Genomic DNA, 26,432 nt, shown 5'->3' on the forward strand with positions numbered 1-26,432 from the left:
GTTCATAAGTCTAGAGCCGAATGGTAGAAATGTTTGAGTCCTTGTAAGGACAACAAATTTCCAATAAGAATCAATACAGCAGGTTTATGGTTAAACCTCTACTCACAAGCAAATAAGAATGAGACAGTACACTGTATTAGCCTTGACATTTTTATTGTACAATAGTTCTTTTCAGATTAGACAGGAGTTTTTTTTCTAACATTTGCTAAGTATGTATGTAAAGTAGCAATTTTTGATTCAGTAACACTTCTCTTTGGTGTTACTAAAAATGGTTATAACATTCAAAAGAAACTTGACAGCTTACTTAACATAGTTATATTTTAACATTCTATACTGCAAATAGACCATGAAAGCTGCAGATGTTTTCTATCGATGTCAAAGGATTTGATGTTACATGCCAGCTTATGATGTCAAAAAAAAATTGGTTGGACATAAATGAACAAGGAAGTGCTTTAAGGTACTGGGTAGTCTGTAATCTATTTCTTAGATTTATTCATTTTAAATGAGATTCATCAAATTCAATGATATACATTTTGTTAAAATCAACTTCAGTAATTTTATGTCTTACTATATAATTTTAAGCTCTAGCCCTATAAGACAAACTTTTTCAGCATTATGTTGTTGCTTTCACAAAATACTAACCAATAAAATTTTCGATACAATTTGTCAAATATTTCTATTTCTAGTTCAAAGTCAATCAATGTGTCAGTCATAAAAAAAATTATTGTTAGTAGCTATTGTGTTGTTTTTTTTTTTCAAGAGATGAAATGATGGCTAGAATGATTTCCGCTCACAACTTCAGTATTGTCATTAAGGCTTTCTGAACTAGCTGTAACATTGTATTCAACCAAACCTTCTGTATTAGGTGCTTGATGTTGACGAGGAGGAGGATGTTAACATTGGAGAGGAGGGTGATATGGACGGCACGGATGATGGGGTAAGATAGGACATAGCCCTCTCTACTTCTGAAGAGTACATCACTAGCTGGTTGTCTTGGCCTACTGCCCCTGAAGAGGTTGCCGGCACAGGATCTCCTTCTGCCAGGAGCGGCTGATCTCTGTCTTCACAGTCTGCCTTTTTGTAAACATAATCCCTGACATCAGGCAGATCTCTGACTACGCAGGCACTCAAAGCACTTTTGTAAAGATTCATGTCTGTGGCATTGTACCTGGACATCGAATAGGAAAAACATTTTTTAAAACGTTTTCCTTCAAGTATAAATGGATCCTTCTGTCTTGGAATACAATGTACATGCCCACACATACATAATGTACAATATGATAAAAAAAAAATGTTTTTTTCTGTATTCAACAATTAATGTGGAATGATCAACCACTTGTATCATTTATCTTATAAATTGGAGACACTTCCTACAAAAGAAAGACAATTATGACCTATGCATGTCCATGAATTACTCTTGTTGTGCATTTTAGTATGAGACTTAAATTCTGCTAGGTCATAACTTTTTCTGGCTGATTCAGGCAACCCTTTCCATGCTCTGATTGGCACGAGGGAAGAAGGAGCACTTTTACAAATATGTCCTAGTAAATGGAATATGTCATTGAAAGAAATTTTATCCAAGAAAAAACACAGAGAGGAATGGAGAAAGGCAGTCAACAGATCTCGTGTGGTGCCTCAAGGGTTCAGCAGACAGGAATAGGTGAAGGTGATATGAATTATGTGCACTTGAGTGTGATGGACTTGAGAAAGCTCATCAGTGAGAGGACAAGAGGTTTAGGAGCCAAGCATTCTACCAATGACAAAACAAAAAATAAGAAAGAAAGAGAAAGGTGAAAATAGTGAAAGGAATTTACCAAATAGTGCTGATTAATTAAAGTAACTATGATGGCAATTAAATGTTGGGCAGGTCACCTTGAATGAATGTCAGACAACAGAGGAACGAAAATCGTATACAGACAAAAACCAAAAGGCAGGCGACCCAAAGGCAGACCCTGAATGCGATGGATTGACGATATGGAAGCAGATAAAGGCACATTCCTCGTCCCATATGCTAGGACAAATTTGTACAAATACTCCTTCTTCCCTAGTGCTATTAAAGCATGGAATGGGTTGCCTGAGCTAGCCAGGAAAACCAGTGACTTGGCAGAGTTTAAGTCATTGGTTAATATGCATGACTAAATGCATGACGCGTAGGACGTAATCATCTTCTTTTTTGAAGTAAGGTCTGTATTATGTAAGATAAGAAGATAGATCTGAAGCAGCTTGGGGTTAGGGCGTGGAGACGAAAGGCCCAGGAGAGATCTGAATGGAAGGATGTTGAAGCAGGCCAGAGCCCTCCATGGGCTGTAGCGCCACCGAGATGGATGGATGGATGATGGCAATTAAACTAGCATCCAAAACAACATAGGTAGTTTGTGTGCTGGATCAAAGATCTATATGGTCCTAGCCCATGTGAAAAAGAAAGTTTATACTTAAAAGTGCATGACTACTGGTCAACAGTTTGCAACAAATTTAAACCAGTAGTTTTGTTTCAGCTTTGACTGACAGCATGTAATGGTGTCTATTTCCGTTAAAAAAGTAATTCCATATTCAAGAAAATGCTAAAAAAATGCAAAGATAATGATTCAGCCCTCCTCTCTTTATTCCCATAGAATTGAAAGCGACTGACTGACCACAGTGATCTTCCCACAAAACCCTTCCCTCCCCAACAGAACGGTGCTTATCATTAATTGAACAATCATACTTGTAAACTTCCTATCACTTTTATAATCACAGATATAGTTTGTCACAAGGTAAATAGCACCAATGAGATTAAAGCATATTTAAAACACTTAAGCAAAACAAAAGCCTAAGACCTGGAAAGTACAGTAGTTTGTTGTCCAGTTCTATGAGATGTTTCAGCATCAGTAGCATAATTTAAAGTGAACAAAACTTGATCAATTGTGTTTCTTTTAAAATCTTTTACTTTGAAAATCTATTGTACAAAGTAGGTTCTTAAGTCTGCCCACTCTGCTGCTGCTTTCACCAATACCTGACAGAGTGCATGCAACATGATCATCACTTACCACTCATTGGACTGGCTGTCATAGCACTCAACATTATAGATTGTGGTCTCTCCGTTGAATCCTCCAATGACAAACATCATGTCATCTATAACCTGGACAGAAGGACAAAGTAACAAACATAATGTCATCTATAACCTGGACAGAAGGATAAAGACAGTAACAAACATCATGTCATCTATAACCTGGACAGATGGACAAAGACAGTAACAAACATCATGTCATCTATAACCTGAACAGATGGACAAAGACAGTAACAAACATCATGTCATCTATAACCTGGACAGAAAGACAAAGACAGTAACAAACATCATGTCATCTATAACCGGGACAGATGGACAAAAGACAGTAACAAACATCATGTCATCTATTACCTGGACAGAAGGACAAAGACAGTAACAAGCATCATGTCATCTATAACCTGGACAGATGGACAAAGACAGTAACAAGCATCATGTCATCTATAACCTGGACAGATGGACAAAGACAGTAACAAACATAATGTCATGTATAACCTGGACAGAAGGACAAAAACATTGGTTAGTCCATACCCATCGGAGTCTTAGGTTATTGCAATGGTTATGAAAAGGTAAAAGAAATGGAAAACTTGTAGGAAGAGCGACATGGACCAAATAAAATAAAAACAAAATTAATAGAATATAACATTTTATATACTCTAGTCTAGAATATAACATTTTATATACTCTAGTCTAGAATATAACATTTTATAAACTCTAGTCAATCCAACAAGGACTAATTGATGTAACATAGACCAAGATTTATCCATTTGACAGTTTTTACAAAAGTAGTTATTTAGATAAAGGCTTAAGATTTTTTGGGGAAACTTTTTCCATTTCTATTGGGCCCACTATTCTATTGGGCCCATATTTATGACCATGAATACTACTGCATCTATCTACTTGCAGTGTAGGGCTCAATTTTCTATGGTCTGATTAGAAACACAGTTTTATAGTTCTTTTGTATGTTTTGAATATTATCCTTGCCTATTGTGTTGTGTTAGTAGATCCTACTAATGCTACAAATAACTTCCCATTGGGGAAGTTGAAACATGATCTTTTCATTGTTGGCAACATTAATCTTGCTAGACTTTCCATTTTTCTTTTAAACATGAAACAAAGCATTCTGATATTTTTTAAAATCAAAAACTACTTTAGTTCTTTTTTCATATAAATGAAATTGGCTACTTGTGTACCATTATGAGAGACTTCATCACAGATGATCTAAAATTCTGCCTTCTTTTGCTTCAAAATTTGCTCACAACATTTATACAACAACTAGCTGTTAAGGCAATGTACTCTAAAATACTTAACCCTTCCTGAATATGTCTACGCTAAAACAAAAGCTTAATTTAGAATGAAAAACTTCTTAACTAAGAAACAGCCAAGGATTAATTCACCATTAAGCTGTCGCTCTATGGGTGGGTACCACTGTGGTAAGAGAATTGTTAAAGGAAACTCACTTCAATTCCAAAATTACTTCTGGTGTTGTACATGTCTGGTATAGGGGACCACAATCTGTCAGATGGTGAATATTTCTCTGCAGTGTTGGTGCGGGTAACGCCATCAAAGCCTCCTGCAGACACAACACATTTTGTCTCACTTTATACAACTAAGTCCCTTTGTAAAGAAATAACTTTTCTAAATAGAATTCAAACAGTAGAAAAGAGCTAACTAATTTTACAAATATTGGTCACTCATTGTTGAGGTGTCCGAGACTGAGCAATAAAGTGCTTGGCTTCAGAACTGAGGGGGTCCCGGGTTCAAATCCTGGTGAAGACTTGGATTTTTAATCTTTTTAAACTTTGGGCGCCCACCCAGCTCTAATGGGTTGGGGAAAGTAAAGGCAGTTGGTCATTATGCTGTTATAGCACTACGCATACACTTTTAATTCAAGTGAGTCTCAATATTTCACATTGTTCTAGCTTTGACTATACACAGAATTATTGGTACAGAAAAAATTGCAAAACAGGCACTGGACTGGAATTCACATGAGAATAGAAAGGCTGGCAGACCAAAAAATAACATGGAGATAATCAGTAGAGCAAGAAGCAAAGATGGCAGCATGGACTTCTTGATTCAACTGGGGGAATAGCCCAGAACAGAGCCACATGAGTCCTGTTGCGTCCCTATGTGGGAGACAAAAGGATTGAGACAATTTTGGTTAAAGCTTTCATTAATTTGTAAAAGGGTAATTAAGAATTAAAACCTTACAAAATATGTGTTGAACATTACTAACCTACTGCATAGATAGCCCCATTGTATGTGATGACCCCCACTCCACTCCTTCTAGTGGACATTGGTGGAATAAGTGTCCACTGGTCAGTCTTCGGGTTGTAAACTTCAGCTGAACATAGACACTCTGACCCATTAAATCCACCACAGATATAAATTTCACCTGAGTAGCAGAATAAAGTTTATTATAGATCCTACGAAGGCATACACCTTGTATATAGTCAATATTCTAGTTAGCTAAAGAGGGAGGAACAGAAAACTGTGAAACAGAAAAGAGAAGGAGATAAAGAGAGAAGTGGAAATAAATAGACAAAGAGATGGAGAGACTGAGATGAAGAGAGAAACAGATATTACAAAGAGAGAGATGGAAATAAGAAAGAGATACAGAAGCAAAGATTCTTTGTGCGACCTACACAAGGTTTTGCTTTTGAAATCAACAATTAAAAAAGAGGATTAAAAGATTTTAAGGATATAGGCCTACTAAAACAATACTACTGACCAAATAAACCAGGAATGGATTCTGGAATTTAAACGAGTGGCTGCTTAACCCAAAAGCCATAAAATGAACTCAAAGCTACATTAATTTATTGGCAATATAAATACTATCAACAAATTGTAAAAAATAACAGCAAGTTCAAAGAATATGGTGGTTAGTGATACAGCAGCAGCAATGAATCAATAGTTCAAAATGCAACCAATTGTGGAACAAAGAATATTTAGGGGCTAAAACTTAATGGTTAACCGAGAATTTATGAACTCCAACCTTGGAAGGTGGTGGCACTGGCATCACTTCTCCGTTCTCTCATGTTGGCTATCAGCGTCCATTGGTTGGCCTTTGGGTTGAATCTTTCTGCTGACCGCAGACGCGGGGATGAGATGACTCCACTTGGGTTTCTTGGAGGTCCTTCAAAACCTCCCATTGCGTAGATCATACCATCTAAGAGTGCCACACTAACATAGGATCTAGGGAAATAAGAAAAAAAAAAACAACCTAAGTTTTTAAACAAAAAGGTAGTAGACAGACAAACTATATTTAACTAAACTCTAAATTTTAAAAACAAATGTGCCAATAGGAGTAAGTTCTATTGAGTACCAAAATGCAGAGCAGCCCCTGATGACTGAAGAAGTGTTCTTGATTATTAAAAAAACAAACTATTGGAGTTTATTACATTTGTACAAATCCAACATTAAACTGTAACTAAAATTCTATTTAACCTTTGAGTATGCATCCTCTGTTTGGAACCCCTCAAATCAAGATTATATAATGAAACTAGAACAGATGCAAAACAGAGCTGTGAGATTTAAAAACAAATGAATATTCACTTTGGATTAGAGTAACACCATTACTAAAATCACTAAATTTGGAGACCCTTCAGGACAGAAGACTAAAAAGTAAAGTAGCAATTATACATAAAACACCAAACCATAATTTAAAAATAACAACAAAAAAAAAAAAAAACACCTAATAAAATACTCAAAAGATACAAAAATAAAGCACATTTCTTATTCCATTTTTTTTAGGACAAATTCATACCAGTGGTTCTTCTTCAATAATGCCATTAGAGCATGGAATGGGTTGCCTGAATCAGTCATAAAACCAATGACTTAGCAGAGATTAAGTCTTTAATTAACATGCACAACTAGATTAACATATGTTGGACGTAATTATTTTCTCTGCAATTTATAAAACATATGTAAAGAGTGATAATTCGGGTCAGAACTTTCACGAATGCCAGCCTCTCACATGAGAAAAGATTGTTGCAAAACTAAATAACTAAAAAAAAAATAATTAAAAAATCCTCAAAACAACAATCAACTTCCATGTACCTTTTATTGTTCATGGGAGCAATTTCAGACCATATCTTGGTTCTAGCATCAAAGACTCTACAACTGTTGAAACACTCTGTGGCATCAAACCCACCAATCACATAGATTAGACAACCAATAGCCACCACACCATGATAGGCTCTAGGAGCTGATACATCACAGTCAGAACAGTGAAACATTAGAACCTTCCAGTGCTTTCAGTTTAAATACTTTTTGTTTATTTTTATCATGGAATAGTGGCTCGTCTCTTAATTTAGACATAGTGGGGCATCTTAAAGCTAATCCATATTTCACTTATTTTCTTTATAAAAGATATTTAAATATTTGTTTATTACATTATTTCTATGTGTTGTGTTTTTTTTCTCTACAATAGTTTGTATCTGTAAAGAGAATCATCTTGGCTAAATGATGATGTTGTAAATACCCAAATAGACTGCTATCAATGGGTATGGAAAAATGAAGATCTAGATAACAAACTTGCATTCAGTTTTAACTTTTTTTTAAAAATGAAATTAACTTTTATCTGGCAATTAACTAAAAGATATTATTCAAATTTTTCTTTCCATGACATTTAATGTTATACCAAATTTTGTTGATGTATCACAATTGGTACTTTTAATTTTTTAAATACATGTTCAGGGAAAATTAACAAAAAATATTAAAAGAAAAACATAAATAACTAAGATCCTATCACTTATCTGGACCAGTTGAAAAAAAAAAAGGGGGGGGGGGGAGGGGGGGAAAGAAAGAAAGGGATATCTGGGTGGATTTTACAGTAAATGTGCAAAATCATAAAAAAATACTTTTTAAAAAATCAAAGCTTATATTAAGTGCACTTGTATCAATTAGATTGGATCATTCAGGTAATTATAGGTACAGTTGACCAAGACATAATAAAACTGCTATTGGAAATATTTTTACCGATTGTTCAGATTTTAGCTTTCTCCATGTGCTATGATTCTATCACATGTCTGGGCCAGTTGTGAAAAGGAAAAGGACAGAAGGGGTATCTTGGTGAATATTTACATGATTGTTTTTTAAATGCAAAAAAAAAAAAAAAAAAAAAAAAAGGTTCACCCAAAATCACATCTGTGAAGTACAATTGTTTTTTCCATTATTCAAGATACCAAACAAAACAATTAATTAGCAATAGTAAATTAACTAATTGTTTGATTTTTTAAAATTGATTTTTGTGTTGTCAGGTGAAAGAAATAATTGTGCAAAAACTTGATCCGAGATTGGGTATGGAAGAAATAATGTGTACAAGCTTTTTACCATACAGAAAGAGTTGATATAAGCTTTGTAAAAAGAACTCCCCAGTGGATGAGATTTGATGAATTGAGCTATTCTAATAACCTTTCTTTTTTATCAAGCTATTGCGAAGGGTGCCATTCATACATGTATTAAATAGGTGATCATCAAAATATTTCTACACTTAGGTACTGAGTAATATATATAAAGCACAACTGGGAAACCAATGCATGCAATGTTCAATTATTATTCAATAATTTTGTCACATTCTATAGTTTTTGAAATAGAATTTTTTGTTAGACTTTTAGTAGGATCTTCTTCACATTATGGCGCTTTGGTTCTACAAATTTGAAACAAAACAGTTTTCAATACTTACTGCTATCCTCTGACTTACAAATGACCCATCTGTCTGCTCGAGTGTCATATGTCTCTACCATTTTAATTGGCCGCCCACCACTCCAACCACCAATCACAAATAAAATCTCATGGGGCACTCTGGGACGGACAAAAGGTAATGACATGTCGAAGTCAGGTTCTTCTGATTTGTCAAGTTCTGAAAATGAAAAAAAAACAACAACAATAAAACAATGAGGTAAACACATATCAAGCTTATATAAATTTTAAACAAAAGATTTTATAAATGACATAAGTTAACACATAAAAATTTACCTAAAAATATTCAAGAATCAATGATTTATTATACAACTTAGGTTTTTAGGAAATTGGGGCAGAAAATATAAATTCTGAGATGACAAAAAATATGGGTATTTTATCTAATAAATTAATCTAATAAATGACATTAAAACAAAACATAAAATAAAGAAAAATTGTGCTTCAATTTGAATGCCCCATTAGATAAAAGATTTCTAGTTTCACAAATAAAAGAAATATAGAAGCATTTTTTTATTTAACCCATGACCGTTTTCCAAAACTAGAGATACACCAAACACCAACCAGGATGGTATAAGAGTTATTTCAGCACAGCAACATCTTAAATATACCACATCAGCCCTTACAAATACAAGTATCCTCCACACCTGCCAAAAAAGCATCTGTGTCAGCTATGAGAGATTGGACTTCAGGATTATTCAAGACCAGTCTGTGTACTTTCACTTTTCCCTCAAATACCGCAGAGGGCAGCAGGCCCAGCCTCACGGTAGCCAACAGACGTTTCATGTGAACTTTTCTGTAAAGAAATAGCAGGAAATGTATAAAAAATTTGTGAAATAAAATGTATTATATATAATCAGCTAACAACAAAAGGCTAATCTACCAAACTCTTATATGCTTGCAATTCAAAAGTAAGGATTGACATGTCAAGAAAGTAATGGGATGCTTGTAGAAGTAAGATATAACTTAAAATGGACTGCATCTAAAATGTTGAAGACTTAACAATATTCAAATTGGCAACTGCTCTCAGAAGGATCTGAAGTCTATTGTAAAAATAAGCAATGCAGGAGACATGCTAACAATGGAAGGAGCAGTTTAGCAGATAACATGTAGATGACTCATCAGATTTGAAAAAAAAAAAAATTATTCATTTGTTAAAAAATTGATTGTGCTTCATAAGCCAAATGGTAGACATTTGAAACCATCACAACTCATTTCACTGCGACTAACAAACATGTCAGGTTAATCTTTGCAAAAAAAAAAAAAGTTTTTTAAACAGTTAGTTTATATTACAGATTAGCAATAGTTTATTTAATCTAAGGTCTATATTTATGTAATCAACTGCTCTTGAAATTGTGTGATGTTTCAATCACTATTATTATCATAATTGACACCACTAAACCATTTTTATTGAACACTTTATAATAAAACATTTCTTTTTTTTTTTAGAAACATGAGTAGCCAGCCTTTCCAGTTTCACACCCAATCCTGCCTGCTTCAAGTGATACTATATGAGTGAACATAAGACTACCATGCAAGAATTCCCCAAAAATAATCTCTACTGTAGAAAAAAAAATAATTTAAATTACAAAAATAAGAAAGTATTGACCTCATTGAAGGGTTGTAGTCAACCCATCTGCACACTGCATCAAAAACATATTCTTCGCAGCTGACATTGAGCTGGTGTGAGGATAAAAGACTGCAGACCTGGGAGAATAATGAATGGAATTATTTCATAGTCTAATCACAAATGTTAGTAACATGACATAATTTTCTATTCATAACAATCACAACATGATACACTACTATAACGATCATCACGATGGACACATTAGCTTAGCCTGTCCAAAGAAGTAGGTGAAATACATTTTATAAAACAAACCAGCCAGCCATAGTTTGCTTAGTTATTCATGGTTGCCTGGTCATATGGTATGTAACCCAGACTGTCATCATGATGGTCCCAATGTTCAAATCCCTCTACTTCTATCTCCCCCCCCCCCCCCCTGTCCTGTAGGAGGTCTTAGCTAGGATGTGATATTTCATTTTTTAAAGGAGTACCCAAAATTTGTAAAAAAAAAAAAGAAACTAAATTTTTTTTCATTGCATTTTATTTAGAAACGTTTTGTATTAAAAATATATGTAGGTTTGAAATTAGTTGTTTTACAAATAAAATCATCAGTCTAACATTAAAATTAGTCTTGGATGTAGGCATCAAGGATTTTACTACTATGAATGATTCTTGGTTAGGGCAAGTCTTATAAGTTTCTAGCCTTACCCAATAGGAAGGAGGCAATAAAAGAATCTTTAGTTATTGTGTTGGTCATTGTGAGATTCTGTTTTCAGAAACAAACTTTCAAGACATTTCAACATTTTGTCTTATTTCTGTCTTTCATTATCATGAAAAGGAGGTGTGGTGGATGAGTGGTACAGCCCTTGGATTTCAAACCGAGGGGTCCTAGGTTAGAATCCTGTTGAAGACTGTGAATTTTAATTTTGGGATCTTAAGGTGCCTTTAAGTCCACTCAGCTTCAATGGGTACTTTGCTAACTTTGGGCCACAGAAAAATATGACCTTTACATCATTTGCCCTATAGATCGCAAGGTTTGAAAGAGAAACTATGATGAAATTGATATGATTCACTATTCAATTTACATACATTACATACAGTTAGATGATAATGTACTGTCTATGCATATTTAATGTAAGCCACATATAGTACTCCCCCAAATTGAAATGAACAGACCTAATGGGTTCTTTAATAAAGAAAAACACAAATTTCAAGAAGACAATTCTTCAATAGGCATAATAACTGAACAAAAAACTCACCATGTCCAAGTTTAACTGTAAATACTCGTTACTCAGTGTGTATACACGGTTAAAGTTCTTCAAGGTGTATCTCAGGGCAGCTTTCTCTAGCCCTTTACAGTTGTGAGCCTGAATAGCAGCAACATAATCTTTGTTAGTTTCAAAATAAAGGATAAACAAAGCTAAAACCAACACATGAAATGAAACATCCTTGTTAACCCTCGCCATAAAATAAATGAGCTTTACATCATTTCCCCCTAAATCACAAGGTCTGAAAGGTGTACCTTTTAGTCTTTTTTACCCACTGTCCTGTCCCCAAACTAGTAAATACGCTCTCCTCCCCCCTACAAGGCTTTGTGTATGAAGAACTCATGCGACAAAACGGAAGAAAAATCAAATGGTTAAGGAAGTAAAAAAAATAATCATAACATTAAACAAACAGAACTAGCCACCGACCTGAGCAAATCGTAAAATCCCTAAACAGTTCTCATGGGTGAGACTCTTGTAGAGGTACTCGCAGCAAAGCTTGAGCAGGCCGGTCACATGATATTGGTCAGCCACCGGGAGCAGGATCTCAATATTATCTGGGGTCAATTTGGCAGTTCTGGTGTAGGCAAAGTCTATGATGATGCTAACTATTTCTGCTGGAAGGCCTGGGATGGTAATTTCTTTTTTCTTCGTGCTGAGAAAACAGACAAAATATGATCATGTAGCTATTTATAAATAAAAGAAAATTTGCTACTAAGAAACACTGAGTAAGGATTTTAATAGAGTTAATGTATATGTTACTTTGCATGTAAATTAAGTATCTCTAATAGTTTCCAAAATATGCAATTAAAATATCATTATAAACCAAGTGATATCATTAAAGTTAATGCAGTGTAAATTGTTATATCTTAACTACACCAGCAAATTCATCACAATTGAAAACAATGTTTACTTCAATTCACCCGACATCCTTTATTATAGTATGTACCAGCACACTATTTAGAACATAAATGTTATGAAAGCTAGTGATAGCGGCTTCTGCCCAAGTGTGCAAGAGAATAATGGATTCAGATGAACTGGTAACAGGACACGGAGCCACCTTTCATTCTGAAAGGTAACAGTTTATGAGGTTTTTGGCATTGATGATTTTTGTAGTGTAGGAGCTGAAGAGGGGGTACCTGACAATAGCTGGGGAAAAATAGTAAAGGCGGTTGGTTGTCATGTTGGCCACGTGAAACCCATACAAACAGATGACCTTTACATCATCTGCCCTAGAGATCACAAAGTCTGAAAGGGGAGCTTTACTTTTTTAGAAGCTGAGGAAAGGAGAGTCATGGTTTGAGACGTGTTGTTTCTAGAGAGGGGAAGACTTGTGGAACAGCGTGTTCCTGAAGGAACACTGACAAATTGTGTTGTTCTTAGTGTTGTAACGTAGGAGGTGCCTGAGCCCAAGACAAGAACATGCAAACCAGCAGAGGTTGATGACGGCAGAATTGAGCCCAATACCTCAAGACATGTGTATGAGTTTGTTTCATCATCACACCCTCATTCTCAGTTTTCGTTGAGTTACTTGCCATAAAGTTAGATCAATAGTAACAATGTTCATTTATTACGCAAAGTAAGGCAAAAAATATTATGCAAATGTAGATGACAAAATAGATTGCAACATTTATTTATAAAGTTTTGATAATTAAAACTCAGTTGGGGGCCTATGAAAATGGGACATTCTTATATAAATGCAATGACACAAAATGCCAATATCAAAACCAATATTTTACTTTTCTGTCTTCCCAAAAGTTTTTCTTCCTTTATCCTTCTACATGTCAAATATTTTCTTTCCACAATTTTAACAAATTTCATCGAGCATTTCAGCCCTTCAAACTATTGCATGTTCTCCTCAAAAGAAGTTATATATGTTACAAATAACAGATGCAAGTAACTGCTAAATTGAAAACTAAAATTATACACAATTTTTTTTTAGGAAAACTAAAATAAATTTGAAAAGAAATGTGTATATTTATATATATATATATATTTATGACAGTTCGCACCAGGTCCAGCGTACTGGCACCTTTTTCAATGTGGGGAAAACATTATTACTTTTCTTGTATTTTAACGTTTATTATTAATTCATTAGTAGTTAAAAGTTAGGCAATCTATCACTGAGTACCGGCTCCTATTTTTTTCACAAAAAAGCACTATATATGTGTATATAAACTAATTGTTTACCTGAATGCTTGACTAGTAAAAAGTGATTTGAAATATGGACTACATGAAGACATGATGTTGCGATGAATTGGATACGATTGATTTTTTACCTGGAAATTAAAATGTACAAACCTATTTTAATCCAGCATAGTTAATTTATGATGAATTAGTTGCTTTTTATAGTTAACAATCTATAAACCAGTACTTTCATATTTTATATGTTATATACAGAAAGATATAGGCTTATCTGTACAGTGCATTCAAACATTACTTGTTAGATCATTACCATGTCTTTAGAGCAATGAGGACTAAGCACAGCTGTTCTCCTACTTTAACAGATGTTTCATTTCCGTCATGCTACCAGCATGCCTTTAAGGTATTTTAGAACTTCTCACCTCACGATGCAACTCCTGACATCAATCAGCCCATCAACACCTGACTGTTTTCTCCTGTTATCTTTCATCTTTTGTGAATCTGATTTGTCTTCTAATACATTAAGAGTAATCTTTCCTCTTTTTTATTGCCAGAGTTGCAATATAACAACTCATATGCTGCTTGGCATGAAATTGTATACCACTAAAAAGGATTACATGTTGTCACTATGCTATTAACTAGCATTCCAAGAATTTAAGGCACTGCTTATTACTATGTGGCTTTAAAATTAATCCATATTCTTCATCCCAATTACAATTTTTAACCTGTAATAAGATCATAAATAAATCAAGATTCTCTTCATGCTTAAGGTAATAAACTTCATTACACAAATTTGGAAAAAATAAAATAAAACAAAGCAAATAGTTAATCAAAGGAGTAAAAATAAGGTTAAATTAAAAAGTTACTAATTTACAGCGAACTAGAAACTGAAACAGTACAAAAGTATACACATTTTCTGTTGTCATCTGTTCTTAACAATGTAATAAATTACAATTACCAACCACAAGTTTAAAAATGTAGAAACGTTTAAATAATTAGGAAGTATGATACATTCAAACAATGACCTAATGTCAGATGTAAAGGAATGACTAGCGGCAGGCAACAGAGCTTTCTATAACACACAACACAGACTTAAAAGTAAACTTATATCTAAGAAAGCTATCTACAAAACAATCCTAAGACCAGTACTTATGCATGCAAGAAAAACTTGGAGGCTGAGAAAAAACAACAGAAAATCTGCTCAGTACTTGGGAAAGAAAAATTCTCAGAAAAATGTATGGTGCCATACATGAGGAAACCGGATGGGGGACTCGCACCAACCAAGAAATATACCAGCTCTATGAAGACCCCTCCATAGTAACAGAAATAAAAAGGAACAGATTACATTGGGCAGATTGTTCACCAGCAAAAACTAAAAACAAAGGAGCCCCAAAGGCAGACATCGAGTACGGTGGCTTGATCATGTAGAGCAGTGTTTCTCAAACTTTTTTGTCTGCCAGCACAGTAAAAAAATTACAAAATTTCGCGGCACACCACGAAGATCAACAGTTGTTTTATAATAAAAAGAAAAAAGATTTTACTTGTTTTTAAGTATTACATTTAATGTGAAGAGTGTGCCTGTTTTTGAGAGCAAATGCGATCTAATTGAGGCTCCAAAGTCGACAAACAAACTCACATTACATCGTCTATTGTAAGAAGTCTCTCTCTTTTCTTAGACTTGATTTCAGTCAGTGCTGAAAATCCAAACTCACAAAACCATGAAGATGGAAGATGGAAGAATTATTTTGATTGCTTTTAAACTGATTGCAGTATATAACTTGTTGACTGAAATCCACAACTTATCCAGGCTTTTCTCAGCAAAACTTGACTTAAGAACTGCATCGTTTTTTTAAATCAATGAGCTGCTCTGCTTCTTCAGTTGTCAGATTTGTAGCTTCATTGTTTCCAAATGGAGAGCTGACCCATTCATATTCATGACTTCAAACTGTTGGAAAGTAATGCTGCAATGCTGACTGCAGGTGTGTCAAAGTGTACAGAATTTCGGAGGTGATTTCTTTATTTGAAACACATTCATTGTAAGTAGGAAACAGTCGAAGACTTCTTTCGAGATCTTACTTTGATACAAAGACAATTTTTCACCAAATGACTTCAGTTTTGAGGATGCAGTGATGATGGTTTTTGATGGTCCTTTAAGACTTAAATTCAATGAATTTAATTTGTGAAATAAATCAGAGAGAAATGTCACCTTATCCACCAGATCTCATCATGAATAGAAAATTCAAAGTCTTTTTTTTCTGAATCTGAATCCATTGCTTCACAAAGCTCTGAGAAAAGTCGGGATGCAAGCGGTCGAGATTTGATGAAGTTTACAACTTCTTGGTCCAGAATAGATCTCTTCACTTGATCCAGAATAGACATCAAATCTTTCGGCAAAGACTTAAAGGCAAGAGCTTCTCTGTGGATCATGCAGTGTACAACTAATACTTTGGATTTCCTTGACGCCCAAGAGTGACGAATCCCTTTCTATTTCCCCGCATGGAAGACAGCCATCGGCGCAAACGCTGACACAGTTTTTCCACTGTAGTTTAAATAGCAAAATGTTTTCGTTCACACTTTGAAAATATATTCGCCTTTGGTCCTAGTTGGTAAGTCTTTGAAAAATAAGAATTCGTTGACACATTTTTCATCCTTTATGAACCCAATAAAAGCTAGCAGCTGGGCTTTGCCGCTAACGTCAGTGGATTCATCAACTTGAAGAGACCCTGACGATAAGTCTTCAATTCTGCGCGAGATAGAATCATTTTTTAACTTTTTCGGCGGCATCGGGTCCAAGGATAGTTTCATCAACTATTGCTAAAGCTGGTGCAATGACTGATTCAGCCACTGTGTGTGCTTTCTAATAACTGAGCAACCTTATAACTTGCAATCAATCCCTTTTCTGGCAGCTTTAGTTAGATCGTAAGTTTCTTAGCTTGTTTATTTTGTTGAGCCCTGATGTTTTCGATGTATTCCTTCGGTTGCGCTTTTACAGCTGGATGTTTTGTTTCCAAGTGTCTCTTCAATTTGCTTGGAACAAGCGCCTCATTCGACAGAGTTGCATTGCAAATTAGACAGAATGGCAATGGAGCATCTTCAGGTCCAGAAGATATGAAACCATATCCGATGTAATCTTCTTTGTACCTTCGTTTGGTTCCTTGCTTTTCATTTAACACTTTCGCAGTTTCATTCTTGCTAACGTATTTCTCCATGGATAACAATAAATAACGCTTAGTGATAACTTGTTATTATTAGCATACACCTAAACAATTTACATGAAACACATCGCTTATTATTATTGTTACCAATTCAAGAACTGCTGTGCGTCTGCTAAGGCGCCTACATTTGAGTCATTATAATAATATATATATAGTGGACAATTCCATAACCTGAAGAGATCCCTTTCCGTCACTATGTAGCGACCCACTACTATTACTGGTCGTTGCAAGTGGGGATGTCATCGTAACATAAAATAAACATTTAATAGTAGGCAGACCTGTGTAACGTTACACATGTGGCGTTCTGAAAACTCCCGCGGCACATCCGCAAATCTTCGGCGGCACACTAGTGTGCCGCGGCACATAGTTTGAGAAACACTGATGTAGAGGCAGATCTACAACAGCTTAGAGTATGGAGGCGTAGGATTGATCAGAATGGAAAGATGTGCTAGAGCAGGCCAGGGCCCTCCATGGGCTGTAGTGACACTGGTATGAATCTGTTATTCAATTAACACCAAAAACACCATACGGAATATATCAAGAGCAACCCATCTATTGTAACCCCAAAAACATCATATTTATGATGTCATTTACAGAACACTAAAAACATCTCATCCATAGCTCTAAGAGCACAACGTTCATAGTAAAAACCCAGAAAAGCACTAGCCAGCAATGAGATTATCATACATATGAGCACACTAACCAAATGTTAACACTCAGAAAACATCTATCATTACAATAGCACTCAAATTTATTATATAACAAGAGAACCACATCGCTGACAAAGACTAGACTTACCTTAATGACGGCATCACAAAATTTCCCAGCTTGCCTCAGCTCAGCCAGCATGCCAAAGAGAGCATCTCCATTTCTAAAGCGACCATCTCCACCTGATTCTAAATCGAATTCTTCAATGTCCATCTCCATTTTTTTTTCTTTTCTTAAGTTTGTTTTTTTTTACCTTTTTTTTTTTATTCCTCTTCTTTTATTCGTCAAATATTACATCTAAATAATTACAAAGATGTTAACATCTATATTTGGACCTGAAAATAAAAAAAAGTATACATGTTGTCATGAGTGTTTATATTAATTCTAGCAAATGCAGATCTGTTTTCATTGATTATTTTGAATTTTAGTAAATGTAGAACTATATTTTCATTGTTTACGTAATGCAGAAGGATTTCTTCAATGATCTAGATTTTTTTTCTTCTTCTGCATTTCTGGTATAATACTTATAACATTGAAATTTTGTTTTTGCTGGTCAACGCACAGTGGAACAAAAAAGGAAAATAGACTCTCTATTCACTCTATTCACAGAGATGAATTTTTTTTTTTTACAAAATAGGGCCTATATTTCTACAATCTGAAAAGAATCATGCATGGAGTTCCACAGAAAGGCCTGGATCTAGATCTAGACTCAATTTATGTTCACTCAAATGATGAACTACTGTGAAAGGTCATTATGCCTCAGAAATATATTTAGAATTTTTGTATTAAAAATGTATCTTGAACTAGTGGTTTTACATTTGATTTAGATCTACTTGGCATATATCATATGTCAGTAAAGAAATTGAAAGCGTTGTCTTTTTTTCATCCTGCTTTTTAAGGGCTTGCCCTCCTTTGATTGATCTCTTCACTAAGTCTAAGACTAAGTAAGAGCGTTGCCATACTCATGGGTGTCTGGTAACCCTGGCCTATGTATTGTATATCATAGTATATGTGACTGTGACAGATGTAGGAAGTTATGAATAATATGAATACTGAATAGTTACAAGAGTCTAATTATATTATAGTAAAGATCTAGATCTACATAGTCTAGTTACTTATTGAAATTTTTATTGCCAAATCAAGACAATGATCATTAAATAAATAATTAGATCTAATAAAATTAATAATATTAATTATTATTAATATTTTATTAGATAATTTTATTAATTATTTTAAATTTATAGACTAATTTAATAAACTTATCAAAATGATATGATTTTTATTATGAATCTATGAATTATGATAATTATCATACTAAGACTAATTAAGTTGATCTAGTTCTATATTATAATAGTATATTTAAATAACATTGATCTGCCACTTTAAGTTTATGAATGTTGGCTAGTTGAAGTTGACTAAGCTGTTGATTAAATGTTAAAATGGTACCCTGAAAGCTATGTATAAATTTGTATTTTCTTTACACGGAAGAGCCAATTTAGGAAGTGACGTATGTCTCGCTGGATTCATAGCAAAGTTTTTAAAACTCATCGACTCATCGAAAACTTTTTGGTCCATTGTAGGTGCCCCAAAAAAATGATGAAGGCCGAAGGACTGATGTTTCAAGTAGAACACGACGATTAGCCTACGTGGATCTAAAATCAACGAATAGCCAACTTAACGAAAGATTGAGGTGTCGGACCAAAAAAAAGCACAGAAATGTGAAAGAAAGCTTTAATTAAAGCTGTTCTTATTGAACACGATAAATGCGTGGCAATTTATTTTTAAAGAAATAATTATTCATTATTCAACTAAGGAAGATCTTGATCTAGGCCTATGTAGGCCTAACAAAAGATGCACGTAGTGTTACAGCCTACTGGTGCATAATATACTAGCTTAACATATAAACTAAAAAGCTATATAAAACCTTGTTTAATTAAGCGTTACTCGGGGCGATCCTAGATCGATAGGCCTATTCTTTATAGAAGACGTAGAAGACATGTTTAAACTCAGCCTCAGATGTCAACTCTTCCTGGCATATAGGAAAACCATGGCTGCAAGCCTGCAACTAGCCTACGAAATAATTTTAGTAGGACCTATTCCAAAGAATGCGAAAACGTCAACAGAAAGAAGTACGAAAGAGGGACTCTAATCAATTCTCGCTTTTTGAGGTGCTAGACTACTAGTGATGGGAACTAAACTAATTTTTTTTAGTTAAACTAAAACTAAGTTTGAACTAAAAAAAAGTAATTAAACTTTTAGTTAACCACAAATTGAAAAAAAATAGTTAAACTAAACTAAAAAACTTTAGTTAAACTTTTACTAACTATTTTGACCTTTTTTAAGGACGAAACAGCCAAACATGAAAAATATAAAGTATAAAGCACAACCAATCTCTTTAGCAAAATGTAATAAACATTTATTTGTGCACATATGAAAAAAGATTTAAATGTCTTTATGGGATAGATGTAGATCTTAATAGAATCACTAGAATGATACTATTATAGAAAGAAATTAGAAGTAACTGTCGAAGTTCTAATATAAGTATTATAAGTTACCTTTTAGAAGTAATGATAAAACTGCATGTTGACTCTCTAACTAACTCTAGATCTAGATTCTAGAATATTGTTGTAACCCTGCCTTGCACCAGTGCTTGAGGTGCGCACTAGCGCACTAGTGAACGTAAACAGGAAGAGACTAGAACGGAGATAATAACATTGCATCAGGGATTGTGAAGAGTCTGAATGTTTGGAAACTAAGAAGCCAGCTTTTGGTGCTGCCTGAAGGTTGTAGAAGGGACCTGGAGCGAAGCGGGGAAGGCTGTCGTTGGTCCACATTCGGGTTGCTGTCTAAAGGACTGGTAAATTAGTAGAAAGACTCTGAGGAAGCTGAAGGATGCTATGTGTTTGTCCTAGTGAATAAACACCTGTATTTATTTCCTGTTACACTGTGTTGAGTTGCATGCCTATTCGTTGAGTGCCTAACCTAGAGTTACAGCAATTGGTGTCAGAAGTGGGATTTGGGCAGCTCAACGAAAGGAAAGAATGACAACGCTGAAGAAGTTAGACGAACTGAGCTACAAACAGTTGAAGGAAGAGCTCCGAGACAGAGAGTTGAAGATCGATTTTGCCAAAGAAAAGATGAGAGAACGCCTTCGACAAGCCTTGCTGGACGAAGATGAAGATCCAGACTCGTATCTGTTCGAAGTACAACCAGATATCAGAGAGCTCATGAATACCGTGACAGATCAGATGAACTCGTTCCAGGTACAGCTAAAAGAGGTCAACGAGCAGATCTGTACCATGATTAAACAGATAGGTATCAGTACCACGCTGAACAAGACTGATGAAACGTTTGATACCGTGATGAGCAAGACCGACGATCAGATGGCTACCATGTCGACAGGTATAAACAATCCGTTACTCAACGGAGACGCCGTTGATGGTGGCGCTGTCTATGACTGTAATAATGAGCCGTGCAAGCTTGGCTCCTACGACAAGAATCCTAACATTTGTTGTGAAAGCACTGAGCACAGATCTGATCATGCTATCGTGATTCCTGCCTACACTCAGACGTTGAACAATAACTGTGATGACGGGACCTATTCAAAAGGAGAATTCGAGCACCGGAAGACCTGCCAACTAAGTATTTGTCCTGGTACCAGTATCAGCAAGAGAAGCGCTGATGGTGGTACAGCAGATGGACACATAGGCCGTTGTAAACGTGCCCCACAGATATGTCTTTCAGACAAGCTTAAAGATTATACCGTGTTTGACAACCTGGCCTCCTGGGGGCCCACGGCACATCGAGAAAGCCTGCTGGAGCAACGTGTAAGACAAATGGTCTTGATGACCTACGCTATGACATCCACTGCATCGCTTCTTGCCATGAGTCTGCCGTCGGTGGTAACTAAGAGAAAGGACAGACAACGAAAACGACTTCCCCTTAACCAAAGGCAGGTCAATTGGAGCAGAAGGAGAAAGCGGCACCAGCAGAGAGCAGTGTGGATTGCTTTGTGGGGAGCACGATCAATGCAATCTGTGACTCCCACTGACCGACCTCCACCTGCACTGGCCAACCGTGAACATGTTTCTTTTTGGGACGAAAAGACTAAGGTGGGGGTAGTGTTGTAACCCTGCCTTGCACCAGTGCTTGAGGTGCGCACTAGCGCACTAGTGAACGTAAACAGGAAGAGACTAGAACGGAGATAATAACATTGCATCAGGGATTGTGAAGAGTCTGAATGTTTGGAAACTAAGAAGCCAGCTTTTGGTGCTGCCTGAAGGTTGTAGAAGGGACCTGGAGCGAAGCGGGGAAGGCTGTCGTTGGTCCACATTCGGGTTGCTGTCTAAAGGACTGGTAAATTAGTAGAAAGACTCTGAGGAAGCTGAAGGATGCTATGTGTTTGTCCTAGTGAATAAACACCTGTATTTATTTCCTGTTACACTGTGTTGAGTTGCATGCCTATTCGATGAGTGCCTAACCTAGAGTTACAGCAATATTCTGGATCTAATATCTTCTACAAACGAAATGATCAGAAATATAATATGGATCTAGAGATCTAGAATTAGATCTAGCTACTAGACTCTAGACCTAGATCAAATAATTAATATTTTAATCTAAAAATAATCTAAGAAATACTAGTTACTACTACTACTAGATCTAAAATCTAGATATAATCTAGTCTAGTAGATATCTTAGTAACTCTAGATCTAGATTCTAGAGATTTTAGATTATTATAATTATGATTATAACTAGGTATGGGTATTTAGATCTATATACTCTAGTAGATAATACTAGATCTAGATCTAATAGATCTAGATAGTAGATATAAGTATAATTAACTATAATTATAATAGAAGTAGATCATCTATGTAGATTGTAGATCTAGAATCTGTTTAGATTTAGTTAATTTAGTATTAGATCTAGTATAGTGACGACTATTATTAGTATCATAGATCTATCATCTCTGCATCTTAGGTCTTAGTATAATTTATAAGTAATCTAGATCTAATCTAGACTCTAATTCTAGAATAGTTACATAGTTATAGTAGAATCTCTAAACTAATAGATCTAGTCAAATAAAGTAAAGTAATATTTAATTTAGATTTCAATTAATAGATCTATAGGCCTATAGTATATTATAATATAATTATTGACTTATAATTTTAAATTTACATCTAGATCTAAGACTAAGACTACTAAGAGTTAGACTCTACTTAAGACTAAAATAAATAAATATAGACTATTATGACTATTGATCTAATAGTAGTATTCAGTAGTAATAGACTAATAGTAATACTAATAGACTTAGACGTCACTAGACTCTAACTCTAGATCTAGTAAAAAGTTTTAAAATAAAAAGAGTCGACATTTCTTTTAGATCTGTAGTAAAGCCAAATTCTTTGCCTGCAACTCTACAGGAACACATTGGTGTTTAATAAAAAAGAAGCAAAATGTAGATCTATAGAATCAGGATTTATCAAGCAGTGAAACTTGCTAGAAATATAATGAACACGTGTATTTTTTTTAAAAGGCGGGAATAGCGGCAATTATAGGGTAAAGGTCAAAAGGCTTTCTAGTGACCCGTGCACCCTCTAGTTTATTCTCCTCTCCAATTATTCATTAAATATATTCTCCAAATTACATAGATCTAAATATTAAATATGTTAAAAAAAGTTTGTAAAATTTGTAATTAAACTTTTTAGTTTGTAACTAAAAAAAAATAATTAAACTAGGATTTTAACTAAACTTTTTTTTTTTTAATTAAACTTTGGCCTTAACTATTTTTTTTTAGTTAAACTAAAAGTTAGCAACTTTTTAGTTAACTTTTGCCCATCACTATAGACTACAATAGCAATAAAATAATTTCCCTAATCCAGGGCTTAAAAATGAACAAAAAAACGTTAAGATCTGAAGCAATGGCAATAAAGCAATAATACAAAGCTTAAGGCAGACTAGACATTATGTGTTATTATTTGTTGGTTCTTTTCTACACAGTGGAGCTAGATGTTCCATTGCTTCATTTTTGACATTTTAAAAATTATTCCTCCTATTAGCTTGCTAACTCTTCTTTGTGTCTTCGTGGGTGGCGGATGGAAAATGGAAGTTGGATAGGTATGAAAACGGTATTTCCACGAGATGTGACAGTTTATGCAAATCTTTGGGAACCAAATTACTAGTTATTACGCCTCATCTACGCTGTTGCGACGTTTAGAAAATATCATTAACAAAGCATCAAAAATTACACTCACAACATTACCACATTTAAAGGAACTTTTTGAACAAAAGTGTCTAAGAAAAAATCGAAAAAAATTTGAAAAGACAACGGCCACCCGCTCCATCAGAACTACGGCTGGTCGTCGCGAAGTGGGCGACTGCTGTCAATCAAAACAAGAACGGAGCGGTACAAAAACTCGTTCGTACCTCACTCAGTCAGACTCTATCACCGCCACTCATTGATCAGGGAACATGAAATGCACCAAGATGCCAGTGTGTAGTCGCTGAATGAACGCTTTATGTTGTGTCTGTTGTATTTATGTATATTTTCTGTTGTGTTGTCTTTATATGATGGATGGCTGCCTGGTCGTGCGGTTAGCGCGCTGGACTGTCGTTCGGATTTATCGACGGTCGAGGGTTCAAACCCTACCCGCTGCCATCCCCCGTCGTCCTGCGGGAGGTTTGGACTAGGAAGTAAACTATCTTCAACTCTGAAGGAACATCCGAAACATGTAAAACATTTTACAAAACATATGAGAAAAGAGTCCTTGTAATCACAACAAATTTTCATAAGGATCAATAAAGAAGTCTTAGTCTTAGTTATTGGGAAACACAGTAAAAACTCTGGTTTGACAGTTCAGTCCACATATCTAGATTTAAATGATCAGCTGGACTGTTAATAAAAGACCTTGATTGTGTGAATCTCACTGGAAAAAACTTCTTGCAAAAATGAAGCGTTGCGAGAAAGAAATGGAATGAGAAATTTCAGACCATCATTTATTCATCAGCTCCAGAAAGGAGGAATGGATTGAACAAGAAAAAAACTTGTATTACTTTTTATATATAAATAAAGCTCATTTTGTAGTTCTTTTTTTTTTTTTTTTTTTTTTTACAAAGCTTATATCAACTCAATCTGTCTGTCTGGTAAAAAGTTCGTACGCGTTATTTCAGCCACACCCAATCCTGGATCAAGCTGAAATTGTGCACAATTATTCTTTTACCTGTCAACACAAAAATCAATTTTAAAATATACACACAAAAAAAAAAAAAAAAAAAAACTAACAACACTTAGTTAATTAAGTTTTGGAAATTAATTATTTTGATTTGGTATCTCGAACTAGGGTAAAAATTGTATTTGACTGATGTGGTGGTATAAGTTGAATTAGCCCCCTTTATACTTTGTAGGTCTGCTTTAAAGTTTGAAGCTAACAATAGATAACTATAAATCTTTTTTTATAATCGATTCCGCTGGCATAGGGGTTAGTATGCTATCTCGAGGAGGCTGAGAAGGCTTTAACCCTCCACTTCGAATTCAGATCGTTTCCCTTTTTCTGTTTTTATAAATGCATTTAAAAAGCAATCACCCAGATACACCATTCTTTCTCCATTCTCCTTTTCCAACTGATCTAGACAAGTAATAGGATCATAACTTATTGAGATAGCTATCGGCTTGAACAATTGGTAAACAATATTTCTAATCGCACAGATTTATTATTGTTGGTCTAGAATAGTCTAGATCTATTCCAAATTTAACTACATGACTGATTCAAACTAATTGATACAAATACGCTTAATATTTTGTTGCTGTTTTTTTAAAGTATTTTTTAAAATGTTTTTCTTTCTTTTTTTAATAGATAAATTCCTATTGGGTTAAAGTCTAGTTTAATTTAAAATATTTATAGTACCTACATAATTTAAACAAAAAAAAAAGCAAGCTATATAATAACTTGTAAAGGGGGGTAACAGAGCGTTAGTTAAGTCTTATTGACTTAATTGTCTCGCTTGTCAGCCTCAATTTTGTCGTCCTTGGCTTCTGGTCGATCAAAGGAATAGGGTTGAACTGGAGTTAGTAAGGTTGACAGTTAATGCCGGGGGGGTGGGGGCAGACCGCTATTTAACACACGCGATAATTCCTTCTCGGAGATTCCAGACATGACCGCACCGCGACTGACCCTGCCTCGTTCTCATCCGCCACGTCTTATTTCATTGGATTGAGATTAAGAGATTTTGATGTGGAGTAGTCCCCCTTGCCCCCAATTCCATTCCCCTCTGATTTAATGGGCTCTCGATGGTCGCTGATTGTATCACCGCTGGCCTGGACAGTGCCTGGACTTTGGGGCGTTCACTGGTGTCCGTGCGTCCATTCGTTTCTCCTGTCACGCGTGATTAGAAGCTCACCGGGTTGTTAGGTCCCACATTAGAACCAAACACGAAGAAATCGTTTTAAAGTAGAGCAGTAGCGAACTTTTAAAAAGTGTTTCCGATCATTAATTTCAAGAAACAATTATCTGAAAAAAAGGCTGAAATTAAGGGTCAAGTAGAAGTACGCCTAGCCCCCCCCCAAAAAAAAAAAAAACAACAACAACAACAACAAACAAACAACAACAACAACAAAGAAACATTTATTTTTTTAGAGATATGTCAAGTTTTATAGGAATGCCTATTTGGTTCGTTAATTGTTTTTTTTTTAAAGCGTTTATGGAAGTTATCCAAAAAATAACAATATACCCCATTGTTATATCAACCGAGGGGATAATGACAACTGACCTCACAGATACCTTCAAGGCGCTTAACAT

At 35.0% G+C, this 26,432-nt stretch overlaps 1 protein-coding gene across 4 annotated transcripts; it reads right to left on the minus strand.

Annotated features, from left to right (window-relative positions):
• Positions 1-132: 132 nt before the first annotated feature.
• Positions 133-26,432, minus strand: LOC106071131 (kelch-like protein 10). 4 transcript variants are annotated; one of them, XM_056015513.1, is made up of 14 exons: positions 26,415-26,432; positions 17,731-17,975; positions 13,766-13,854; positions 12,005-12,230; positions 11,570-11,677; positions 10,353-10,450; positions 9,391-9,539; positions 8,730-8,906; positions 7,103-7,250; positions 6,039-6,238; positions 5,280-5,438; positions 4,504-4,616; positions 3,027-3,118; positions 133-1,168 (listed from the first exon to the last, which is right to left on the minus strand). In XM_056015513.1, the coding sequence occupies exons 2-14, from the start codon at positions 17,857-17,859 to the stop codon at positions 862-864; spliced, it is 1,995 nt and encodes a 664-aa protein (XP_055871488.1). In that variant the 5' UTR covers positions 17,860-17,975; positions 26,415-26,432; the 3' UTR covers positions 133-861. The 4 variants fall into 4 exon arrangements, with proteins under 4 accessions (XP_055871488.1, XP_055871485.1, XP_055871487.1 ...); XM_056015510.1 differs by lacking the exon at positions 26,415-26,432 and adding an exon at positions 19,087-19,162; XM_056015512.1 differs by lacking the exon at positions 26,415-26,432 and adding an exon at positions 19,009-19,109.

The sequence above is a fragment of the Biomphalaria glabrata genome, chromosome 17, assembly GCF_947242115.1.
Source record: "Biomphalaria glabrata chromosome 17, xgBioGlab47.1, whole genome shotgun sequence".
NCBI classification, from domain to species: domain Eukaryota; kingdom Metazoa; phylum Mollusca; class Gastropoda; family Planorbidae; genus Biomphalaria; species Biomphalaria glabrata.

Coding starts and splice junctions, on each gene's coding strand:
- LOC106071131 (XM_056015513.1), bottom strand. CDS start 17,859: ATGGAGATGGACATTGAAGAATTCGATTTAGAATCAGGTGGAGATGGT. Junction 5,439..6,038: donor CAGTGCCACCACCTTCCAAG/GTTGGAGTTCAT, acceptor TCTGCTACTCAG/GTGAAATTTATATCTGTGGT. Junction 4,617..5,279: donor TGGGGCTATCTATGCAGTAG/GTTAGTAATGTT, acceptor TTGTGTCTGCAG/GAGGCTTTGATGGCGTTACC.